General features: G+C 47.8%; 9 protein-coding genes across 9 annotated transcripts; 5 read left to right on the top strand and 4 right to left on the bottom strand.

Annotated features, from left to right (window-relative positions):
- Positions 1 to 63: 63 nt before the first annotated feature.
- TRV_07793 (uncharacterized protein) lies at positions 64 to 861 on the bottom strand (the record flags this gene model as incomplete). The annotated part of the gene is made up of 2 exons (XM_003018172.1): positions 64 to 407; positions 498 to 861. The coding sequence occupies 2 exons, from the start codon at positions 859 to 861 to the stop codon at positions 64 to 66; spliced, it is 708 nt and encodes a 235-aa protein (XP_003018218.1).
- A 256-nt stretch (positions 862 to 1117) lies between these two features.
- On the top strand, positions 1118 to 2290 carry TRV_07792 (uncharacterized protein; the record flags this gene model as incomplete). Its single annotated transcript, XM_003018171.1, has 2 exons — positions 1118 to 1584; positions 1708 to 2290. 2 exons carry the CDS (start codon positions 1118 to 1120, stop codon positions 2288 to 2290), a joined length of 1050 nt encoding a protein of 349 aa, XP_003018217.1.
- Positions 2291 to 2937: 647 nt separating this feature from the next.
- TRV_07791 (uncharacterized protein) lies at positions 2938 to 4347 on the top strand (the record flags this gene model as incomplete). The annotated part of the gene is made up of 1 exon (XM_003018170.1): positions 2938 to 4347. One exon carries the CDS (start codon positions 2938 to 2940, stop codon positions 4345 to 4347), a length of 1410 nt encoding a protein of 469 aa, XP_003018216.1.
- Positions 4348 to 6022: 1675 nt separating this feature from the next.
- Positions 6023 to 7083, bottom strand: TRV_07790 (uncharacterized protein; the record flags this gene model as incomplete). Its single annotated transcript, XM_003018169.1, has 2 exons — positions 6023 to 6595; positions 6748 to 7083. 2 exons carry the CDS (start codon positions 7081 to 7083, stop codon positions 6023 to 6025), a joined length of 909 nt encoding a protein of 302 aa, XP_003018215.1.
- A 403-nt stretch (positions 7084 to 7486) lies between these two features.
- Positions 7487 to 9164, bottom strand: TRV_07789 (uncharacterized protein; the record flags this gene model as incomplete). Its single annotated transcript, XM_003018168.1, has 3 exons — positions 7487 to 8866; positions 8918 to 9019; positions 9099 to 9164. 3 exons carry the CDS (start codon positions 9162 to 9164, stop codon positions 7487 to 7489), a joined length of 1548 nt encoding a protein of 515 aa, XP_003018214.1.
- Positions 9165 to 9484: 320 nt separating this feature from the next.
- On the top strand, positions 9485 to 11853 carry TRV_07788 (HSP70 family protein; the record flags this gene model as incomplete). The annotated part of the gene is made up of 9 exons (XM_003018167.1): positions 9485 to 9690; positions 9735 to 10286; positions 10412 to 10491; positions 10576 to 10807; positions 10862 to 10964; positions 10993 to 11123; positions 11177 to 11342; positions 11380 to 11572; positions 11636 to 11853. 9 exons carry the CDS (start codon positions 9485 to 9487, stop codon positions 11851 to 11853), a joined length of 1881 nt encoding a protein of 626 aa, XP_003018213.1.
- Positions 11854 to 12146: 293 nt separating this feature from the next.
- On the bottom strand, positions 12147 to 12729 carry TRV_07787 (uncharacterized protein; the record flags this gene model as incomplete). Its single annotated transcript, XM_003018166.1, has 2 exons — positions 12147 to 12661; positions 12714 to 12729. 2 exons carry the CDS (start codon positions 12727 to 12729, stop codon positions 12147 to 12149), a joined length of 531 nt encoding a protein of 176 aa, XP_003018212.1.
- Positions 12730 to 13351: 622 nt separating this feature from the next.
- Positions 13352 to 15173, top strand: TRV_07786 (uncharacterized protein; the record flags this gene model as incomplete). Its single annotated transcript, XM_003018165.1, has 4 exons — positions 13352 to 13469; positions 13566 to 13897; positions 13953 to 14210; positions 14262 to 15173. The coding sequence occupies 4 exons, from the start codon at positions 13352 to 13354 to the stop codon at positions 15171 to 15173; spliced, it is 1620 nt and encodes a 539-aa protein (XP_003018211.1).
- A 798-nt stretch (positions 15174 to 15971) lies between these two features.
- On the top strand, positions 15972 to 18119 carry TRV_07785 (uncharacterized protein; the record flags this gene model as incomplete). Its single annotated transcript, XM_003018164.1, has 4 exons — positions 15972 to 15996; positions 16056 to 16469; positions 16539 to 16674; positions 16739 to 18119. The coding sequence occupies 4 exons, from the start codon at positions 15972 to 15974 to the stop codon at positions 18117 to 18119; spliced, it is 1956 nt and encodes a 651-aa protein (XP_003018210.1).
- Positions 18120 to 18142: the final 23 nt, after the last annotated feature.

The raw sequence follows: 18142 nt of genomic DNA, 5'->3' as shown, positions 1-18142 counted from the left end.
TTTTTTTTTTGTTTTGGTGTGTGCAAGATGCACACGAGAAGGAGGAAGAAGAGACAGGACAATTTAGGTCTTCTCCTTCTTCTCCTCCTCCTCCCTGTTGTCACGCCCCCTGTTCTCGTTGCGCAACGGTGTGGTGACGTTGCGGGGGCGGAGTCGGCGTCGGGCACTGAGAGCCGTTTGGGTGATGGCTCCAGTCCGGGTGTCGTAGATTATCACCCTGTCGATTCGCGACAGGGTGAGGATGAAACGGCGGGCGTTGCCCAGGCCGTTGTTGCCGGCATTGTCGTTGCCGGTGTTGGTGTTGCCGGCGTTGTTGTTGCCGGCGTTGTTGTTGCCGGCGTTGTTGTTGTTGTTGTTGTTGTTGGTGGTGGTGGTGGTGTTGTTGTTTTGAGCAGGCATTTTGGCTACTGCAGGGCAAGTAAGGGGTGGTTAGCTATGGCTTCCTGGTAGGAAGTAGGAAGGGGTTGAGAGGACGGTGAGGTGGAGGAGGCACTAACCCTGCTCCTGGTGGTTTTTATATATATATAAATATAAAGATATGTCCTTTGGTAGGACAGAGGAATGCCGCTGGCAGTGGTGTTTGCAAGAGACGAGGTGAAGAAGGGCTCTTTTGGCGGTGTTTTCAGCGGATTTGCTTGCTTTGGGAGAAGATGTTGAGATGAAAAGAAGAGAAGGAGGATTCCAGTCGAGGAGGGGGTTTATATAGACCATTTCATTGCCACAAATGGCAGAATCACGACGTAAGAATGTGAGGTTTCCATGGTTGAAGCAGTGCTGAAGTAGAAGTCGTGATGTCACTGAATCGAGGAGTACATGGGCGTTGTCGACGGCGAGCTTCAGACTCGGGGTATCAATGCCCATAAAGAGCCCCTGAACGGGCTTGAAAGGTGTCAAAATCACCACAAAATGAAAGGTGCTTCAAAGACAGATTCCGTAGCCGTTTTTTCCAGCCCCAAATGGCCCCTTTTGGCAGAGATCATGCCCATAATGCCATGGACGAGGTGCAGGGCTTCTGACAGCTCAGAGGTATCTTTCCTTCTGTGGCATTCTAAGGGATGACGCACAGAAGAGGGAATCTGTGGTTCACGATGGAATCATCGACTCTGCAAGAGCGGCCATGGGGCGGCGGCGAGGTCTCTCTGCGTCTCTCTGCCTCTGGCTGTCAGGGTCTACGGGCTCGCCCACCTTGAAGCTGCGATTGCCGGCCTGCTCTCCTGCGCCGGCGAGGTGCTGCGAGGCTCTCCTTCACTGCTGGGGCTTCGCCTTGGCCGGCAACTTCCTGCAGCGTTACCACACAACCTCGACAGCTCGCCAGCAGCATCGTCACTGCACCGTCACCGCATCGTCACTGCATCGTCATCGATCTACTCTCTCAGACAGAATCACCCACGGCAGCATGGACGGCGTTAACCTCGTTCAGCGTGTATCGATGTCACTACGAGCTGGCACAGCGCTGGGGCGGCGTGATGCCCAGTCACACACAGAGCAAGAAGAGTATCTTACCTATGCTGTCTTCATGGCTGACTTCATCCCCTTTCTAGCAGTAGCAATATACATCTTGCTAGCTGTAGTCATTGGCTGGAAGTATATTGTCGCGGCGGTGACGAAGGGGCGAGCGTTTTTTGCGAGGTGTCGACAGGGAGGGTGGCCAATAGCAAGAAACAGCAGACACAGAGACGCAGAACAGGGGCTTAACCGACACAACAGATATCTTGGTATAGACGTGGAGGCATACGGGGGATGCTATGAACTGGAGGAGCTTGAACAAGGAGACGATGGGGGCTCTCGGGGGGAGGAGGAGGAGGAGGATGACAACGATAATGAAGGTATATTCCTATTACATTATATACAGAGTGGGCAAGCGCCTCAGCAGCAAGAAAGGGACCAGGCGGAACCGGTACACAAACCACCACTTGACGATAGTCGCCACTCCCTAGACAACATAATTACCACGACTCCAAATGGCATTTCTAAATACTTCCATCCTACCTCTGGGAGACTGAGAGATGATATCGTGCATCCTACTCAAACAAGGCTGGATAGGATGCTTGGTGACGACGAGGATGAAGGGCATGGAAGCATTGCTTGGTATAAAGCGCTCCAAAGATTTTCAGACAAGTTCATTCTGAAAGCCCAGGCATGGCTTGATAAAGACGAAGCAAATATTGACAGAGTCGAACATAGGGAGACGTCAAAGGTGTGTGGGGAGAGCAACCGCGTAGTCCGGCAGATCCTACGCGAACGGCGGGAAGAGGGGGGATATAAAGATGCAGAGGACAATCTGCACTGATTTTGGCCCCGACAGGCCGGAATTCAAGCGAAGTTATACATTTGTTCTCGACTTCTTGCGATATCAAAACCTCCCGATTCTTGCGATGTCGTTTGGGCAGTTTTTTTGAGGTTTCGCTTTTATACCCAAGCGAGATTTAGCCGCATGACTAAGCGCGAAAATGGCCCGGTTTGAAGTCGTTAGTTTGGCGTATTTGATTGGTCGGCGGTCATTAAGCGCTGACGTCCATTACTTCACATCATTTTCTCATCTACTCTCCAGCACCAGGTCAGACTGCACAAAGTGACCTCATCCATGTCTATATCGAGTTCATAGGCTTAATACTATTGACTAGCTGTAGCTACGGGTCTAGTCATTGCTTCCACGGTGCTGCTTGCTTTCCGTCCAAGTAAAAAAAGGAAGTGCAACATGTTTATCACGCCTTCCGCCAGCATAGAAGCTCCCATGGAGCTTCTGTATATACCCAATAGATGGATGTCTATTTCTCCTGCATAGGATCTGCCACTCTCACTATCTAGCAATCATCATGGTCCTCGGGTCATGAACACTTTTCTTCCCACTTCCTGAAATACCCTATAATGCTCTGCTGCGGCCTATCAGGTGCCATTCTTCCCAGCCTCACAACAACCTAAGAAAGAGTGGAAACAATGATGTTTCTCACTCAACTCGTATCAGCGCTGTTTTTCTTCTTGCTCAGCCCTATCTCCTATGGAAAACCAGTCGGGACTTTCGTCCTCCCTCTAGCTCAGGATGCTCCTATTCCGCCCTCCGAAGACCCCTTTTACCAGCCTCCCCCAGGATATGAAGAAACCGAACCGGGAACAATTCTAAGACATCGCAGACCTCCTTTTCCTATTTCGTTATTCCGGTCTGCTCCGATCGACCTAGCTGCAACCTATCAAGTCCTTTATCGTTCATCCGATACTTTCGGACATCCAACAGCCACCGTTTCAACCATCCTTATTCCTCACAATGCAAACATGTCAAAAGTCCTATCCTACCAAGTTGTTGAAGATGCAGCATTCATCAACTGTGCCCCTTCGTATGCTCTTCAGCTCCATTCAGACCCAGGCGGCCTCTTTGGAACGATCATCATACAATCTGAGCTACTCCTCATAACTGCGGCCCTTGAGAACGGGTGGGTTGTCACTATACCGGACTATGAAGGACCCGCAGCTGCCTTCTTAGCTTATTGGCGTGCAGGTTACGCAACACTAGATGGCATTAGAGCTACTCTGGCTTCTTCTGGGTTTACAGGCGTGGACCCAGATGCAGCGGTAGGCTTGTGGGGTACATCTGGAGGGAGCGTTGCGAGCGCTTTTGCTGCAGATTTGCACCCCACATACGCGCCAGAGCTGAATATTGTTGGAGCAGCGCTAGGCGGCGTTGTTCCAAGCATTACTACGGCTTTGCATAGTCTCAACAAAGGGTTTGACGCCGGGATAATCGTCTCTGGTGTTATTGGGCTTTCAAAAGAATACACCTATATGCAACCCATCCTAGAGTCCTACCTTGTGCCTCATCTACGGGACAAATTCATGAGTGCTGGTAAAAAATGCTCGGGAGCAGTCTCTTTGGATTTTAGAATGGAAGATATATTCAGGTACTTTAAGGGAGGGGAGGAGTCTGGTTTATTTGCTGATCCCAGAGTGAAGGCGATTTTAGATCATAACGCCATGCCGCAAGGAGTACCAAGTATTCCTGTTCTCATTCTCAAATCGATAAATGATGAGATCAGTCCAATATCTGATACTGATGCCCTGGTGGAGAAGTATTGCTCCGACGGGGTAACTATCGACTATAAGCGGGACCTGCTATCTGTACATACCATCCTAGCTGTCACTGGCGCTCCCGAGGCAGTACTCTGGCTCAGGGACCGTCTTGATGGAATAACCGTTGAGAAAGGATGCAAGACCTCCACCATCTTTATGACACTGCTCCAACCGGGAGCCCTGGAAGTCATGTCCAAGACTATCATCGATAACTTGTTGAATCTCTTGGGGAAGCCCGTTGGACCAAGGCTGAGAACTGAAATTGCACATGTTCCTCCTCTTTAAGTGTTGAGACGTTTCGTTTTCATTGGCCCGCCGCCTATACCATCCTGCTGATTGTCTGCTTGCTATACGGCTTTACACCTACAGCCATTTCCTCTAGACTCGTTAGTCCTACAGTAATGTCAGAGTAGAGATATGTTTTAGTTTGCCCAATCGGGTTGTGGTAGAAATCTTAGTTTTGTCCTTGACTTTTAGGTATTCCCGGCCAAACATAGGGGTTTCTTCGCCGTACTGTTTGCTACAGCAGCGTATACATTAAAATGAGATGAATATCTAAACAATTATACATTCCTACAGATCAATTTTTGACTACTGTCGATTGCTTTACGTTTGTTTGTGCCCAAAATAAAGCCAAACAGTATTTTGAATAATACAGGACTATAGGTCAGATCGTCTTATACTACAACAAGTTCATAAATAGCAACGTACTGCTAGTATTAACCTTCTCTGCAGCTTACTTGACCTGCATAAGAGTTCGGACTTGATCATTCATTTTGCCCTAAGCTTTCCATCATGATCGACTCACCTGAATACCAGTTTGTGCTTTTGACCTTAGCCTTGGTGGCACTAATTCTCTTCATCTTTGTGTTCTGTCTGTCGATATATTACGGAGTCAAATCCATTATGACTCCTAGTGGCAAAACCAGGAACAGGAGAGAGCGTGGTAAGTTTGAAGCCGTCATACCAGCAGCATAGCTTCTGATATCCGTACAGGCTCCATGATACCGCTCAGTAATTATACCTCATCAGGATCAACACCTATCCAAAGACCACCCAACATTGGGAGTGAACGTCCCAAAGTTACACCAACGGAAACTAGGGTTAGTGGTTGTGGTGATAATATGTGCATTATATCCCCCGGATAAGAAAGAATAGGGTGCGAGTGGCGAACCTCGCAGATCTTCGGTGAACGACACCTTATCACTGGATCATCCATTACCAGCTCCACCACCCTGTGCTGTTCGAATCCCGGGACTTGTTCGACCGTCAACTCCTGCAATACCGGTTAGAGTGCCGGAAAGAGGTGGAAGGGTATCGCCTATCGATTTCACTACCACGAACCGGATGACTCGGTGGGGGTGACCATAGAGGATTTTGGGGGAGTATTTTTGATAGAGATATTCTCAGAGGGCAGATTTGCAATGAACATGAAGTTCAGTAAGCTGGCCATGGTCTATCAAGTATAGAGCATAGAGTTCTCTAAAAATAGTATTAGATTCATGTTAGCTGGGATGTGAGTAGACTCGTTAGAAAGGGATATTGGCTTCATAGAGTGGGCATTCGTGAAGCATTATAAAGTCGAACGCAGGGTATCCGCTGCGGAAACAACCTGGAAACCATAAATAACCTACGGAAGTAACACGATACTGATCAGATATCGCATCCATAAAGAAGAGGGAGACTTATCCCGTAGAACGGTTCTGCTTCCTTCATAATTGGCTGCAGTAGTTGCACCCTATATTTGGAATCATCAACCCAGTCGAGTGTGAACAACGATAGTGTATCTAAGGGTATAATCGACAAATTGGAAACTCTAAGGAGTTATGCTTTTGTTGATTTCTGATATCTTTTGCCTTGGGGAAGTTACGATATTAGGCTGGCTCCGACTGTATTGAGTAGGGTATAATCACACAAGGTAGAGATCGAAGTTAACAATAAGAGGTAGGGCAATACTGAATCACTCGGTCCTTCGCCACTTCGTTTCATCCCCAGACGTTCCGTTCTCGTTGTTTGAGGCACCAGCCTCATTCATTCCTTCATCGTCATCTTCACGCGGCCTTACAGTACCTGCTCCTGCACCCAAGGGGGCTTCCTCTCCACCCTTCCAGTTTCCATCTTCATCAAAATACTCGTGGGCGTTCTCTGCGGTAATCCAGCCACCGCTTCCAGGTAGGGCTGGAGGTAGGCCACCTGTGTTGTTTCCAGGGAAAATCAGACCATTTTGGAACAACGCACTACCTTGGAGCTGTTGATGGAATTCCTCACCTTCATCCGCATCTTCGTATCTATCTTCGTCGTCCTGGTCGACAGGGTCAGGGTGGAGATTGGAACAGGCAGATACTGCCTCAAAGAGAGCCTCAATTTGGGACTGGGTCTTTTTATCTTCTTCTTCAGCTGACGTTTCCTGGTCGGTAGGTTGGGTAGCGGGGCCCGACAGAGGAATGATGGTGAGCGAAATGCTATCTTCGTCTACATCCTCATCCATATTCTCATCTCCTCCACTTGTGATGGCCAATTGCATGTAAAGGCCCTGCACAGTATCATTATCGGAGGAACTCGGCAGGGGAAGCCGTTGGATCGCATGTAGAGATATTATCGGATACGGAATTGCGACACCGCTGGACGTCTCCGTGGAAAATAACAATAGCTTTCTGCTAGATGTCAGTATAATATCTCACGCACGAGGGAGCGAGAAACATACTCAGAAGTGACCCAGACACTGACACCCGGGAGAGATAGCTCTTTGGTATCCTTTGCTGCCTCATCGACTGTTGTACCTGCAGTAACACCGCGTTCTCCCTGTGCTGTGCCATTCGATGAGCCCTCTGACGTCGTCCACCGCAGACTATTCAGAGCAGGGGAAGCTAATAAGTCATGCTCCAGAATAACCACTTTGCATCTCTCACTGAAGTGGTGTAAAATAGGTGGTCCGGAGTAGAACGAGGCAGGAGTTCGCGACTGATGCTCCGCGAGAGGTACGAACGAGGAGGTATTTGGGGCTTCATGAAAGACTTCCATTATGGTAACTAGTTGAAGCTTCGGTATCAGCAGCTAGCTTGCTTCAATGTCCAACTCAGACAGTGCCTTTCGTTTGTTTTGGAGGGTAATGGAGGCGTATGAGGCGGCGTTGAGGGGAGCTTGGTGGAGCGAAAGTGAAAATGATAAGATCAAACTTTGTTTCAACGTCATCCCTTGGCTACAGTAAAATGCAGGCCCAATAGCACCTACTAGTTATGGTACCTAGATACGGAGGACTGGAGGAAGAAGAGATGATTCAGGGCATTGGCTGCACATAACTGAAGTGATTGGAAAGGATTTCAACAGGATACGCATGCGATAGCCATCGTTTCCACAACTTTACTAGCAAATCTGAGAACAGCCAAGGTATGTAAGTTAACTACAGGTACGGAGTAAACGATCCCTAGTTTCCCTCATCGACAAGAACAATTGCGGGCGACCAAACCTTCCCCTTGCCATAGTTCTCTGCATCTTCATTTCCATATGCTACCACCGCGGGCTGGATAATAGCTAATATCGCCTTACCATCAAATTTGTCATCATCCTCATCGAGGTGGTGGAGACGGTGAGCAGTACTCAATGGGTTCTTGTGATAAAAAAGCTTCATTTTCCGTAGAGTGGTGCGGCGGCAGTCAATGTTGGTTCTCTGACACCATAATGATGTGGATAGCTTTGCAGCGGTGTAAAAAATGTGGCACAGATCTTGAAGCAGGCAATTGCGTTGCTGTTCTGGAGCTTCATTTGCCTTTAAAAGTGGACGTATGGGTCCCGCAAGGAAATTTTTAGCCATTTTTGTACTGAATTTTTCGAATACTTGTGCCGACAGCAATGGCACCCCAGATGGGCTATCAGGAGCCGTTGACAAAAGACGCAACATCTGGGAGCGCCATATATGTGCATCAGATGGAAGAACTATAACAAGGTTAGTTTTCCCTTGCATCTCAAAAATGTGGTAGGCATGTTGTTGCTGACCATTTATCATAGTTTTATACAGCCCAAACATGGCATTACCACGGACAGCCTTCGAGTTTGTATCGAGATGCTGGAGTGCAAAAAATGGGTTGTCGAAGATTTCTTCGAAGATATACTTAGCCAGCATAGAATGGGTGATAAGAACGGGAAATCGTTTCATCAAAGGCGGCGACATTTTATTCAGTAAAGCATCAAAATTGAGTTGGAAGATGTACTTCTCAAGATAGTCCGTTATTTCCACCTTCTCTTCATTCGAAAGGGGCCGCAGAGCATTTATATCCGGAACTGCGTTTTTTTTTGCCCATGCTTTCAGCTTTTCTTCAAGCTTTGAGAATTCATTTCGAACCGCCCCATCATCTTTAGGGACCCACGAGGCTCTCTTAACTGAGAGAAGAGTGCCTTCCTGGGCAACGCGAAGGTTATTCTGTAACTCTTCATAACCACATCGTGTAATACGTAAGTCATGTGTAAGGAATTTTATCTTCTGTTCCAACTGTTTAATATAACCCTTGTGGCCTTCAATCTCATCGGCCAAATGAGTTAATGAATGCTCTGCGGCATAGAGGTTATCACGAAGACCACTAGCGCGCCATTTGTGAAAATTGACTTCGTCACTGAGCTTTGACAGTAATTCCTGACGATAATCAATCTCCTGGTGGGATTCGAGTTGTTGGTTCCTCAGACGAGTTTCTAATACACGCACCCGTGATCTTAGTGACTCTATGGTATGTGTTTCATCAGAATTGGCTTGTTGATGGTCTTCAGGTTTGGATATGGCATCGACAGCCCCTGAATCATTGGGAAGCCCGGACTGTAAACAAGTAAGTAATGGAACCGAGGGTTATCCTGCCAATAGACTCACCGAGCTGGCAGGGCCAGTAGTAGGATCTTCCACTGGATAGTTAGTGCTCAATAATGACACAGCCTCTAACTCAAACTCATCACTGCTCTCATTTTTGAAGTTCTATTTAGAAAACATTAGCAAGCTCGGGTCTCGGTAGATATTGGGACAGTTAACCCAAAAACCAGGCATGTTAACATACATGAGAGGAGCTCACCATGTCAATATCTGCTGGTCCGCTAGCTCCTTCACGCATGGAGGTATTCATCTCGCAGGTATAACTTGTGATTTTATCATCGAAACCTGGGTTGTCGCCGAGTGTAGCCTCGTGGAGAGTAAACGCAGTGATGTAGCTGAAGAATTGCTACCTAGATCACCTGGCAGGCGATTTCCGGTAATGCACACATTTCAGCAGTTAAGCGAGCTTCCTGGAAACACAAAGAAACAATGATTAGGAAGTTTCCCTTTGTTTGTTTGTTTGTTTTTAATTTTGTTTTTCTCCTCTACATCTCAACTCTTCGGCAGAAATCTTGCAGCGTTTATAGGATGTAGCAAGTGATAACAGCCTGCAAAATAATTGCCTTGACGATGGCTCCCAAGTCAGCCAAAGCAAAGTCCTCGAATTCAGGAAAGGCAAAAAAGCTTCAAAGCCATCAAATTCGCCAAGAGCCAAACCTCCTGATACCATCACACAAGATTATAGTCGGTATTGACTATGGAACCACATTTACAGGTGAGAAGCCCGCATATGCTAGTTGGAGAAGCAAGCTGAGAGGTGATAAGGGGCCAGCTACGTAAGTACCACAAGCAGTGATATAAAGGATATCATCGTTGTTAGTACTTGGCCAGGCCCGTCGAGGGATACAGAAACGGTCTTCAAGGCACCTTCGCGTATTGCGTACCCGTTTGAAAATACACGGATCAATACCATTCGCTGGGGGTTTCAAGTTGAGCCTGGAACGGTAGCCTACTCTTGGACGAAGCTGCTCTTGGATCAAAATACAGTCCTTGGGGCGTTCGACGATACGAGTCTTGAAAATGCCTCCAAGACGGGCATTCTGAAACTCCCTCATGGCAAAGCCGTAGTGGATGTTGTCGCAGACTTTCTTACAGAGGTTCGTGACCATGTGTTTAAGATGATTGAAAAGCAGGTCACGAAGGAGATGCTCCGGATAACCCCGATTGAATATTGGTTCACAGTACCAGCAATCTGGTCTGACCAAGCAAAAGCACAAACAAAAGTTGCAGCTCAACGAGCAGGATTTGCCTACAATATAGAACGTCCCAGTGACCAAATGTTCATGATCACGGAATCTGAAGCCGCAGCTATTGCAGCTTTGAAGAAAACAGCCACAGATGGCCTTGGAGCTTCCGTTAAGGTTGGTATCAAGTGTGTATATGTTTTGACGTTGGCTAACTTCCCGCTAGCCTGGCGATGGGGTTTTGGTATGTGACTGTGGCGGCGGTACAGTGGTAAGTGAAACCCTACCGAGGACATGGGGTATTATCTCACAGTCTACGAAAGGATATCACGACCTACTTAATCAACGAAGTTGATCCAGTTCTGTCTTTTGAAGAACTTTGCACGGGAATTGGTGAGTACTGGATGCCATTATAGTAGCGGTGAAATCGGTTGCTCACCCTAACGGTAGGCGGCAAATGTGGGTCGACGGCTATAGACAGAAATTTGTACCAACTTATGTCCCAACGCTTTGGGAAGGCTTTTGATATGCTTCCTGCTAAGAAGAAAGGTCCAGGAAGCGAGTTCATGAGAAAATTCGAAATAATCAAGAAGGACTTCGGTTTTAACATAGAAGAGGACAGAATTCATGAGTTGCCGCTTAATATGATAGCCAGCACAGTGAAGTCCGAATATTTTGACGCCGAAGAACGTCTTGTCTTGCTTTCAAGGTAAGCAGACAATCCAGAGATGAACGGCAGTAGGTGACCTGATTGTCTACTCAGCAACGATATTCGACAGCTGTTTGACCCGGTCGTGAGTCAAATCATTGGGCTGGTTCGTAAACAAATAGATGATGCAGAGGATGCGGATGATGGTGAAATCAATGTATGAAAACACCTTCACTTTCCCCCAGTTTTCTGGTTGTATTCATGCTAATATGGACAAGCGAATAATCCTCGTTGGCGGGTTTGGCGATTCTGAGTATCTCAGAGAGAGTATGAAGAAAGCGTTCTTCGGCATCACAATCACTGTTCCAGATAACCCGTAAGTGTATCACTCCTTCTTAATCAACCCAAAAAAAGCTAACAAGCTTTCAGGCAATCCGCAATAGTCAAGGGAGCGGCACTTCGAGGCCTCTTGGGCCTTCAAGCAACAACAAAGAGATGCCGCCGTCATTATGGGTTTGAATGGAGCATTTCCTTTCGGAGAGGTATCGACCGTGAAAAAGACGCTTACATCGACAAGTTCACTGGGGGCAAAATGGTGCGCGGGATCATGAAATGGATGATTTCCAAGGTAGATCGGCAACAACTGCAAGACGGAAAATTGGCGAATGGCATTGACTGATAAGGCGCAGGGACAAAGGTACACCGAAAACCATACTAACACCGTTAATTACACCAAAACGCATTATTCTGGAAGTTCGGTGATAAAAAAGTTTGTGCTTTTTTCGTGTGATTTGAAGGATGCACCCGAACGGGTTGAGCATACAAGTATGGATACCTTCTTCCGCATGACTTAGGACCCCCAATCGTCTAACCCGTTTTATCCTGTAGGTATCAAAAAGGTCGGCACAATCAGCGTAGATATCGCAGACGTCGACTTCAACCTTTTTCAGAAAAAATTAATTGGCGGAATGCTTTCATACAAAGTTGAACTCTCGGTGAAGGTCATATTCGGAGCTCAGGACGGTGTGTTGAAGTTTGAAACCACGTCACAGGGCAAAGTTGTTGGGAAGACAACCATCGACTTCACAAATACCAAGTACTATTGACATCTGAAGTTGGAATGACAAAGCATGGGTGGTTGCTGAAAACCAAGGCGAAGGTGATGAATAGGATGATAAACCAGAGTTTCCATGAGGCTCCGTTAAGCAGATATCTTAGAGCGAGACTGGGGGAAGTGAGGGTTCTCGTCGCAAAACCAGGTCATCTGCCTTTTGAGCAAAGAAGAGCTCATTTGATGAGGTGGAACTAGACCTCCTCTACCTGAGATCCATTAGATAGCCTGGTTAACATCTGGAAAATGCCAATAATCATGCCTCTCGTTGTTGCCGTAGAGATAGTATCATTTTAGTCCCAGTCCGCCGAATGCACGGTCGAGTTCAACCCCCTCGCTTCTCGGTTCTATTGCCGGAGAAGTGTCTTTATTCGTCTGATCAGCAACCGGCCGGTCAAGCAGACTCTGATGTGCTTCGGTTGATGCCTGTCCCGACGCATGGGTGGGTTGTAGAAGCTTTTCCTCCCGGTCTAGCCATCCGGGAGCAACTCGACGCTTTTCAGCTAAATCTCGTTGCTTGATGGACTCCTCCCACTCCTTGATTGCGGCCTCTCCCTCTGACTGTCGCTTTTTCATGTGGTCCGCCAACGCCTGGCATGTTGCGAGGATATCGGCCGGGTGAGCGGCATGGCCACTCGACGAAACAACATACTTTGGTTTCTCTGAGCCGCTGGCGTCGGCCGTGACAGAGGGTGGTAGAGATGAAGGAATCGACTTGTATGTATATGGCAGAGTAGTCGCCGTAGGCAGAGAAATGAACGGCGAGACCGTCAGCGGAATCTGGGCCAGTATGGGATGGGGTTCTGGTCTACCGTTAGCAGCGTCCACAAGGCTTAAAACCGCAATACCACTCACTCTCTGAATCAAACATCATGCCTAGCCCTTTTATTTTCTGTCGTTCAGGATCCTGTTCTTGCTCCTGACTGCGATGACGTTGATGGTGGTGGTGCTGTCCCGGTTGCTTGTGAATGCGGGCGGGAGATGGAAGGTTGCAGCAAATAGGAGAGCCGCGAAAGCCGCATCCACCTTAGTTAGCGAGCGACTCTCCCAACGTCAAAACTTTCGAGAGACAACCAGCGACTGCTCCTGGATATCTACATCACGGCCTGCAGCTTTGCACATCAACGACCAGCTCGCTCGATCGGACGCCTCGCTGCCCCCTAGCCAAGCGACCCTGGTCTTCACTAGTGCCCAACTATCTGAACTCGAAAAGCCACCCACGCTCGCCGTCTATCTCTACTTTCGTCGTCAGCCCTACTAACTATCATCGAACACGCGACCCCAACCTGGCTGCGGACATTAGCTACGACTCTTCACGATCTCGACCGCCTATGCTCGAGCTCTAGTATCGCCGAGAAGCCCATCGAAGAGCTGCGCCCCCTCGCTAACCCCGTGTCACGGTTGAGATTGACAGGCATATCGTACCGTACCCCTCCCAGGCCACTGAGAACTCGGGCTGCGCCACCATTCAACCCGCCAAACAAGCAGCAAGCATGGAAGGGAAACTGGTGCAAGCGGTCACGGAGAAGAAGCCTGTCCCTGAGATTGACTTCACCCTCCATACTATGGAAGATGGCACGCAGGTATCCACACAGGAGCGTGTCTGCAAGGGTTAGTTGACAAGCCCCCCCTCTCTCCATTTCTATCTGCACACAGACATTTAGGGAGTATATTGCATTGCGCATTTGGCTGATGGCTCAATCACAGAGGTGCAAGCCCCGGCTTTCAACACACCTTCGAACGAACAATTTTGGTCCAGCGAAGATCCCACCAAGCCCGACCTGAAGTTCCTCAAGCAGCACTTCTTCCGTGAAGGTCGTCTCACGGAGGAGCAGGCACTATGGATCATCAATACTGGAGCGTCAATCCTCAGGTCAGAGCCAAACTTGCTCGAGATGGATGCTCCCATTACAGTGTGTGGTGATGTTCACGGACAATACTATGATTTGATGAAGCTGTTCGAGGTGGGAGGAGACCCTTCGGAGACACGATATCTCTTCCTTGGAGACTACGTTGACCGAGGCTATTTTAGTATTGAGGTTAGTGAAATGATGGATGTGACAGTTTGAGAGACTTTACTGATAATTCCCATAGTGTGTTCTGTACCTATGGACTCTAAAAATTTGGTACCCCAACAGTCTTTGGTTGCTACGTGGAAATCACGAATGTCGCCATCTCACAGATTACTTTACCTTCAAGCTGGAGTGCAAACACAAGTACTCCGAGAGAGTCTACGATGCCTGCACAGATTCATTCTGCGCCTTGCCTCTGGCTGCAATTATGAACAAACAGTTCCTCTGTATCCACGGTGGCTTGAGTCCTGAGCTGCATACATTGGAGGATTTGAAAACAGTAGGTGTTTCATGTATTAATCCCTTCTACGAATGCTCACAATTGCTATAGATTGACCGTTTCCGGGAGCCACCAACCTATGGGCTGATGTGCGATATTCTTTGGGCCGACCCTCTGGAAGACTTTGGTCAAGAGAAAACGGGTGAACACTTCATCCACAACAATGTCCGAGGATGTTCATATTTCTTCTCCTATCATGCTGCTTGCGCATTCCTAGAGAAGAACAACCTTCTATCCATCATTCGAGCCCACGAGGCTCAAGATGCCGGGTACAGAATGTACCGCAAGACCCGAACGACCGGATTCCCAAGTGTTATGACCATCTTTAGCGCTCCCAATTACCTTGATGTCTACAACAACAAGGCTGCGGTCCTCAAGTATGAAAACAACGTCATGAACATCCGCCAATTTAACTGCTCACCACATCCTTACTGGCTCCCCAACTTCATGGACGTCTTTACCTGGTCACTACCGTTCGTTGGAGAGAAAATTACGGATATGCTCATTGCCATTCTCAACACTTGCTCTAAGGAAGAACTCGAGGAAGAGACTCCCCTGTCAGCATCCGAAGCTCCACCCTCGCCAACTCTTCCATCAACCGACCCCGAAAGTACCGAGTTCAAACGACGTGCCATCAAAAACAAAATCCTTGCTATCGGTCGTCTATCCCGTGTATTCCAGGTTCTCCGAGAAGAGTCCGAGCGGGTTACTGAGCTTAAAACTGCTACTGGCGGACGTTTGCCAGCAGGAACGCTCATGCTTGGCGCCGAAGGTATCAAACAAGCTATCCACAACTTTGAGGACGCTCGAAAGGTCGATTTGCAGAACGAACGACTACCGCCGACCCATGAAGAAGTCACTAAGCGTGCCGAAGAGGATCGACGACAAGCGCTGGAACGTGCTGCCCAAGAGGCGGCTAACGACACGCATCTGACAAACGTAGCCCGAAGAATCAGCATGTAAGTTGCACCGCTTTGTTTCTCCCATTCAACACTTGTCCGCCCAAGCTAATATCTTTCGCCTAGGTCATCTGGATCTGGTCGACCCCGAAAGCGAGAACCGTCATCTTGATGCCCTATTTTTATCCCATCCACCCATCCCTTAACATTCGTCCCATCATTATGACTCCCAGCTTAACGTATCCCCTGCCCAGAACTCGACAAATCTCTGAATGCTTTTGCTCTTTTATTTTAACTGTTTTTTTTGAATTGATTGAATGACTCCCCGGTGATGATACCAAGACCTTAATTCCACTAGGAGAAATGCAAAAGCTGCATATCCTGTATGAATCTTGAATACGTTTTTCACGAACAAAAAGGAATTGATAAATTCCGTTTCCCCTTAACGACAACCGGCCTGGCCTCCTGGTGCCTGCCGTCAATCACTTTCCTGGCCCTTGACGTATTGTACTGGGGAGGAAATGGGAATAAAAAGGAAGAGAGAAAATATCAATAATAATATTTGCTTGCAACGAGGAATAAACGGCTGGCTTGATTTTGCAGTTTCTTTTGCTCTGATAGCTACAAGGCTTAGCAGTACTGGAATCAGGCGGCCCATTCTTTTCGCAAACAAGTTGTCAGTGATAGCAGTATAGTAAGGTTTAGGCTCCATCGTCTATGGATATAAAAACTATCGATCACCATTGTATTTGTATGATAGTTATTCCCCTTATAGCTACAATTTACACCCTTTTTAGTACTTTATACCCTAGGGTCCGGGATGGTATTTGCTATACAGCGTATTTACCCAATGTATCACAGAATGGCCGCCAAGGAGCTTGATTATGGTGCGTAAAATGGCTTAGTCATCTAATATATTACCGTCCCTGTATCGAACAGACACAAGCTTGTTTTTGCGGCATCGACAACTTTGCGAAGAAGATAGCGAGAGACATCACTGACAACCCGCAGCTCACCTGCGCACCAACCCCAATGCCCGGGAAATATCATGTCTCCCTCATCCAGAGGACGCCGCTCCTAGCCAGGCGGCTATTTTTTTGCCCGTCATGCTCGCAGATACGCCAGCTCTCCTCCAGTAGTGGGCCAGCTCCCACGGCCAGATCAACGATCAAGCGCTCCGCCTCGACTCTTTCGGGTTCATCGATTGTCAGTGCTACCAAAAATATTCCTGAGAGGTTCCAGGAGCTATATAAAGCTTTAGAGGAGCTTAAAAATACTCCTGGTAACCATGCGGATTTGGGCAGATTAGAATTGGCGCAAAGAGGCATTGAGACGGAGAACCCATTAATACGGATTGCAGGTGCGTGAGGATGTTCCATCGACTTTGCTCGTTTCTCTTCTTTACACTTATTAAACGTTACTTTCGCAGTGTTCGGTTTGGGTGGTACCCAGACTTCCGCAAGGCTTGTACGGCTACTACTTGCTGACCCGCTGGGTCCAAAAGAAGCATGGGAGGACCAGCTTGACTCTCGTGTTAACTATGACTCTGGCAGTTTCCTTATAAGGTCAGTACTTTGCTTGTCTGCTAGGCATGAGAGGGGGCTAATTCTTAGCAATGGCTTAATATAGATACGGAGATAAATATGAAGTATCTCCAGGAAACAGCCTTCTGCCGACGGTCTCGATACCATCCAACCTGCTTCGGAAAGCAAACCTAGAAATCCTAATGTCACCATTAGGTACAAATATCATCTCGTTAAAAGAGCCAATTGCGAACTCCTTACAGATTGCAACAATATCCATTCCATCCACAGACGGGAGCCCTGCCACACATATCCAATACCCAGTACATCGATCAATAATATGCGGTGACGGGATCGATGGCCTGTTTACGTTTGCCAAATTAACTGGGAGGACAGATACAGGTGAACTCGGCCCAGTAAAGGCAGTGTTCCAGGCACCGTTGAACAAGGCTCCAGAGAACGGCAATGGAGACGTCTCATTTATTGATATTGACCGTGCTGAAGTGGCGTTGGATAAGTTCCGTGAGTCAGCCCAAAATGCAACGGCTTACCAGGAAGGATGGGACGGAAGCAGGATTCAACCAATTATCGACTGGCTCGCGGCGGCTCCCACGGATCAAGTTGTGTCCCCTGACATCCGGCATCTGCTCGATTCCGTGTTGAATCAGGCAGATTCAAAAATCAAGCAGCACGAAAAGAAAACATTGGCCGATGTGCAAGCGAGGTCTGTTCCCGAAGAGACACGAGAATCATTGAATGCCATGATCTCGGGATGGGCGGAAAGGGCTCATGAAGAGCTTCGGACTTCGTTAGACGAAGCTTTTAGATGCAAGAGCTGGCAAAGTTTAGTGTGGTGGAAATTGTTCTGGAGAGTTGATGATGTTCCCATGATATGTTCCAGCCTGCTGCAAAAACAGTGGCTCACGCAGGCTGAGAAGGAGGCTCTATGGATTGGTGGACGATTCCAGCAAGCCCGATTGTTGGAAGACGATTCTTCTGTTGGTAAAGAAATATGCACTTCGACTACGGAAGATGCATCACCCGAATCTCCACGCAGCGCTCCTGTGTTCACTCCATGGCGGACACAAATAACAGAAAGCCGAAACAAGCTCACAGCATCCACTATCATGCCACTACATTCTCTCGCACAGAATCTAGTCATGTTCAGCTTGTCAACTACTGGGTTGACTTCAGCACTATCCGCTCTGACATATATCTCCACTACTACTACTTCCCTTAGCGAGGCTGGAACCTTTGCTGCAGTGGGTTTAATTTACTCAGTTTGGAGACAACAGAAAAAGTGGGACTTAGCCCGCAGGACCTGGGAAACAGACATCCGTGAAGAAGGCCGAAAAGCGTTGAGGCATACGGAAGATTCCATGAGAATGGTAATACGTGACGGAAACAGACCAGCGATGCCGCCTACAGAAACAGAAGTTAAGGAAAGCATAAAGAGGGTCAGAAATGCCTTATCAGATGTATTATAGATAAAAAAGGGTTTTTTGTTCTT

This window comes from Trichophyton verrucosum (genome assembly GCF_000151505.1).
Source record: "Trichophyton verrucosum HKI 0517 chromosome Unknown contig01154_1.f1.exp, whole genome shotgun sequence".
Classification (NCBI taxonomy): Eukaryota; Fungi; Ascomycota; class Eurotiomycetes; order Onygenales; family Arthrodermataceae; genus Trichophyton; species Trichophyton verrucosum.
The sequence above is the reverse complement of the archived record's forward strand: the minus strand, read 5'-3'. Positions and strand labels throughout refer to the sequence as shown.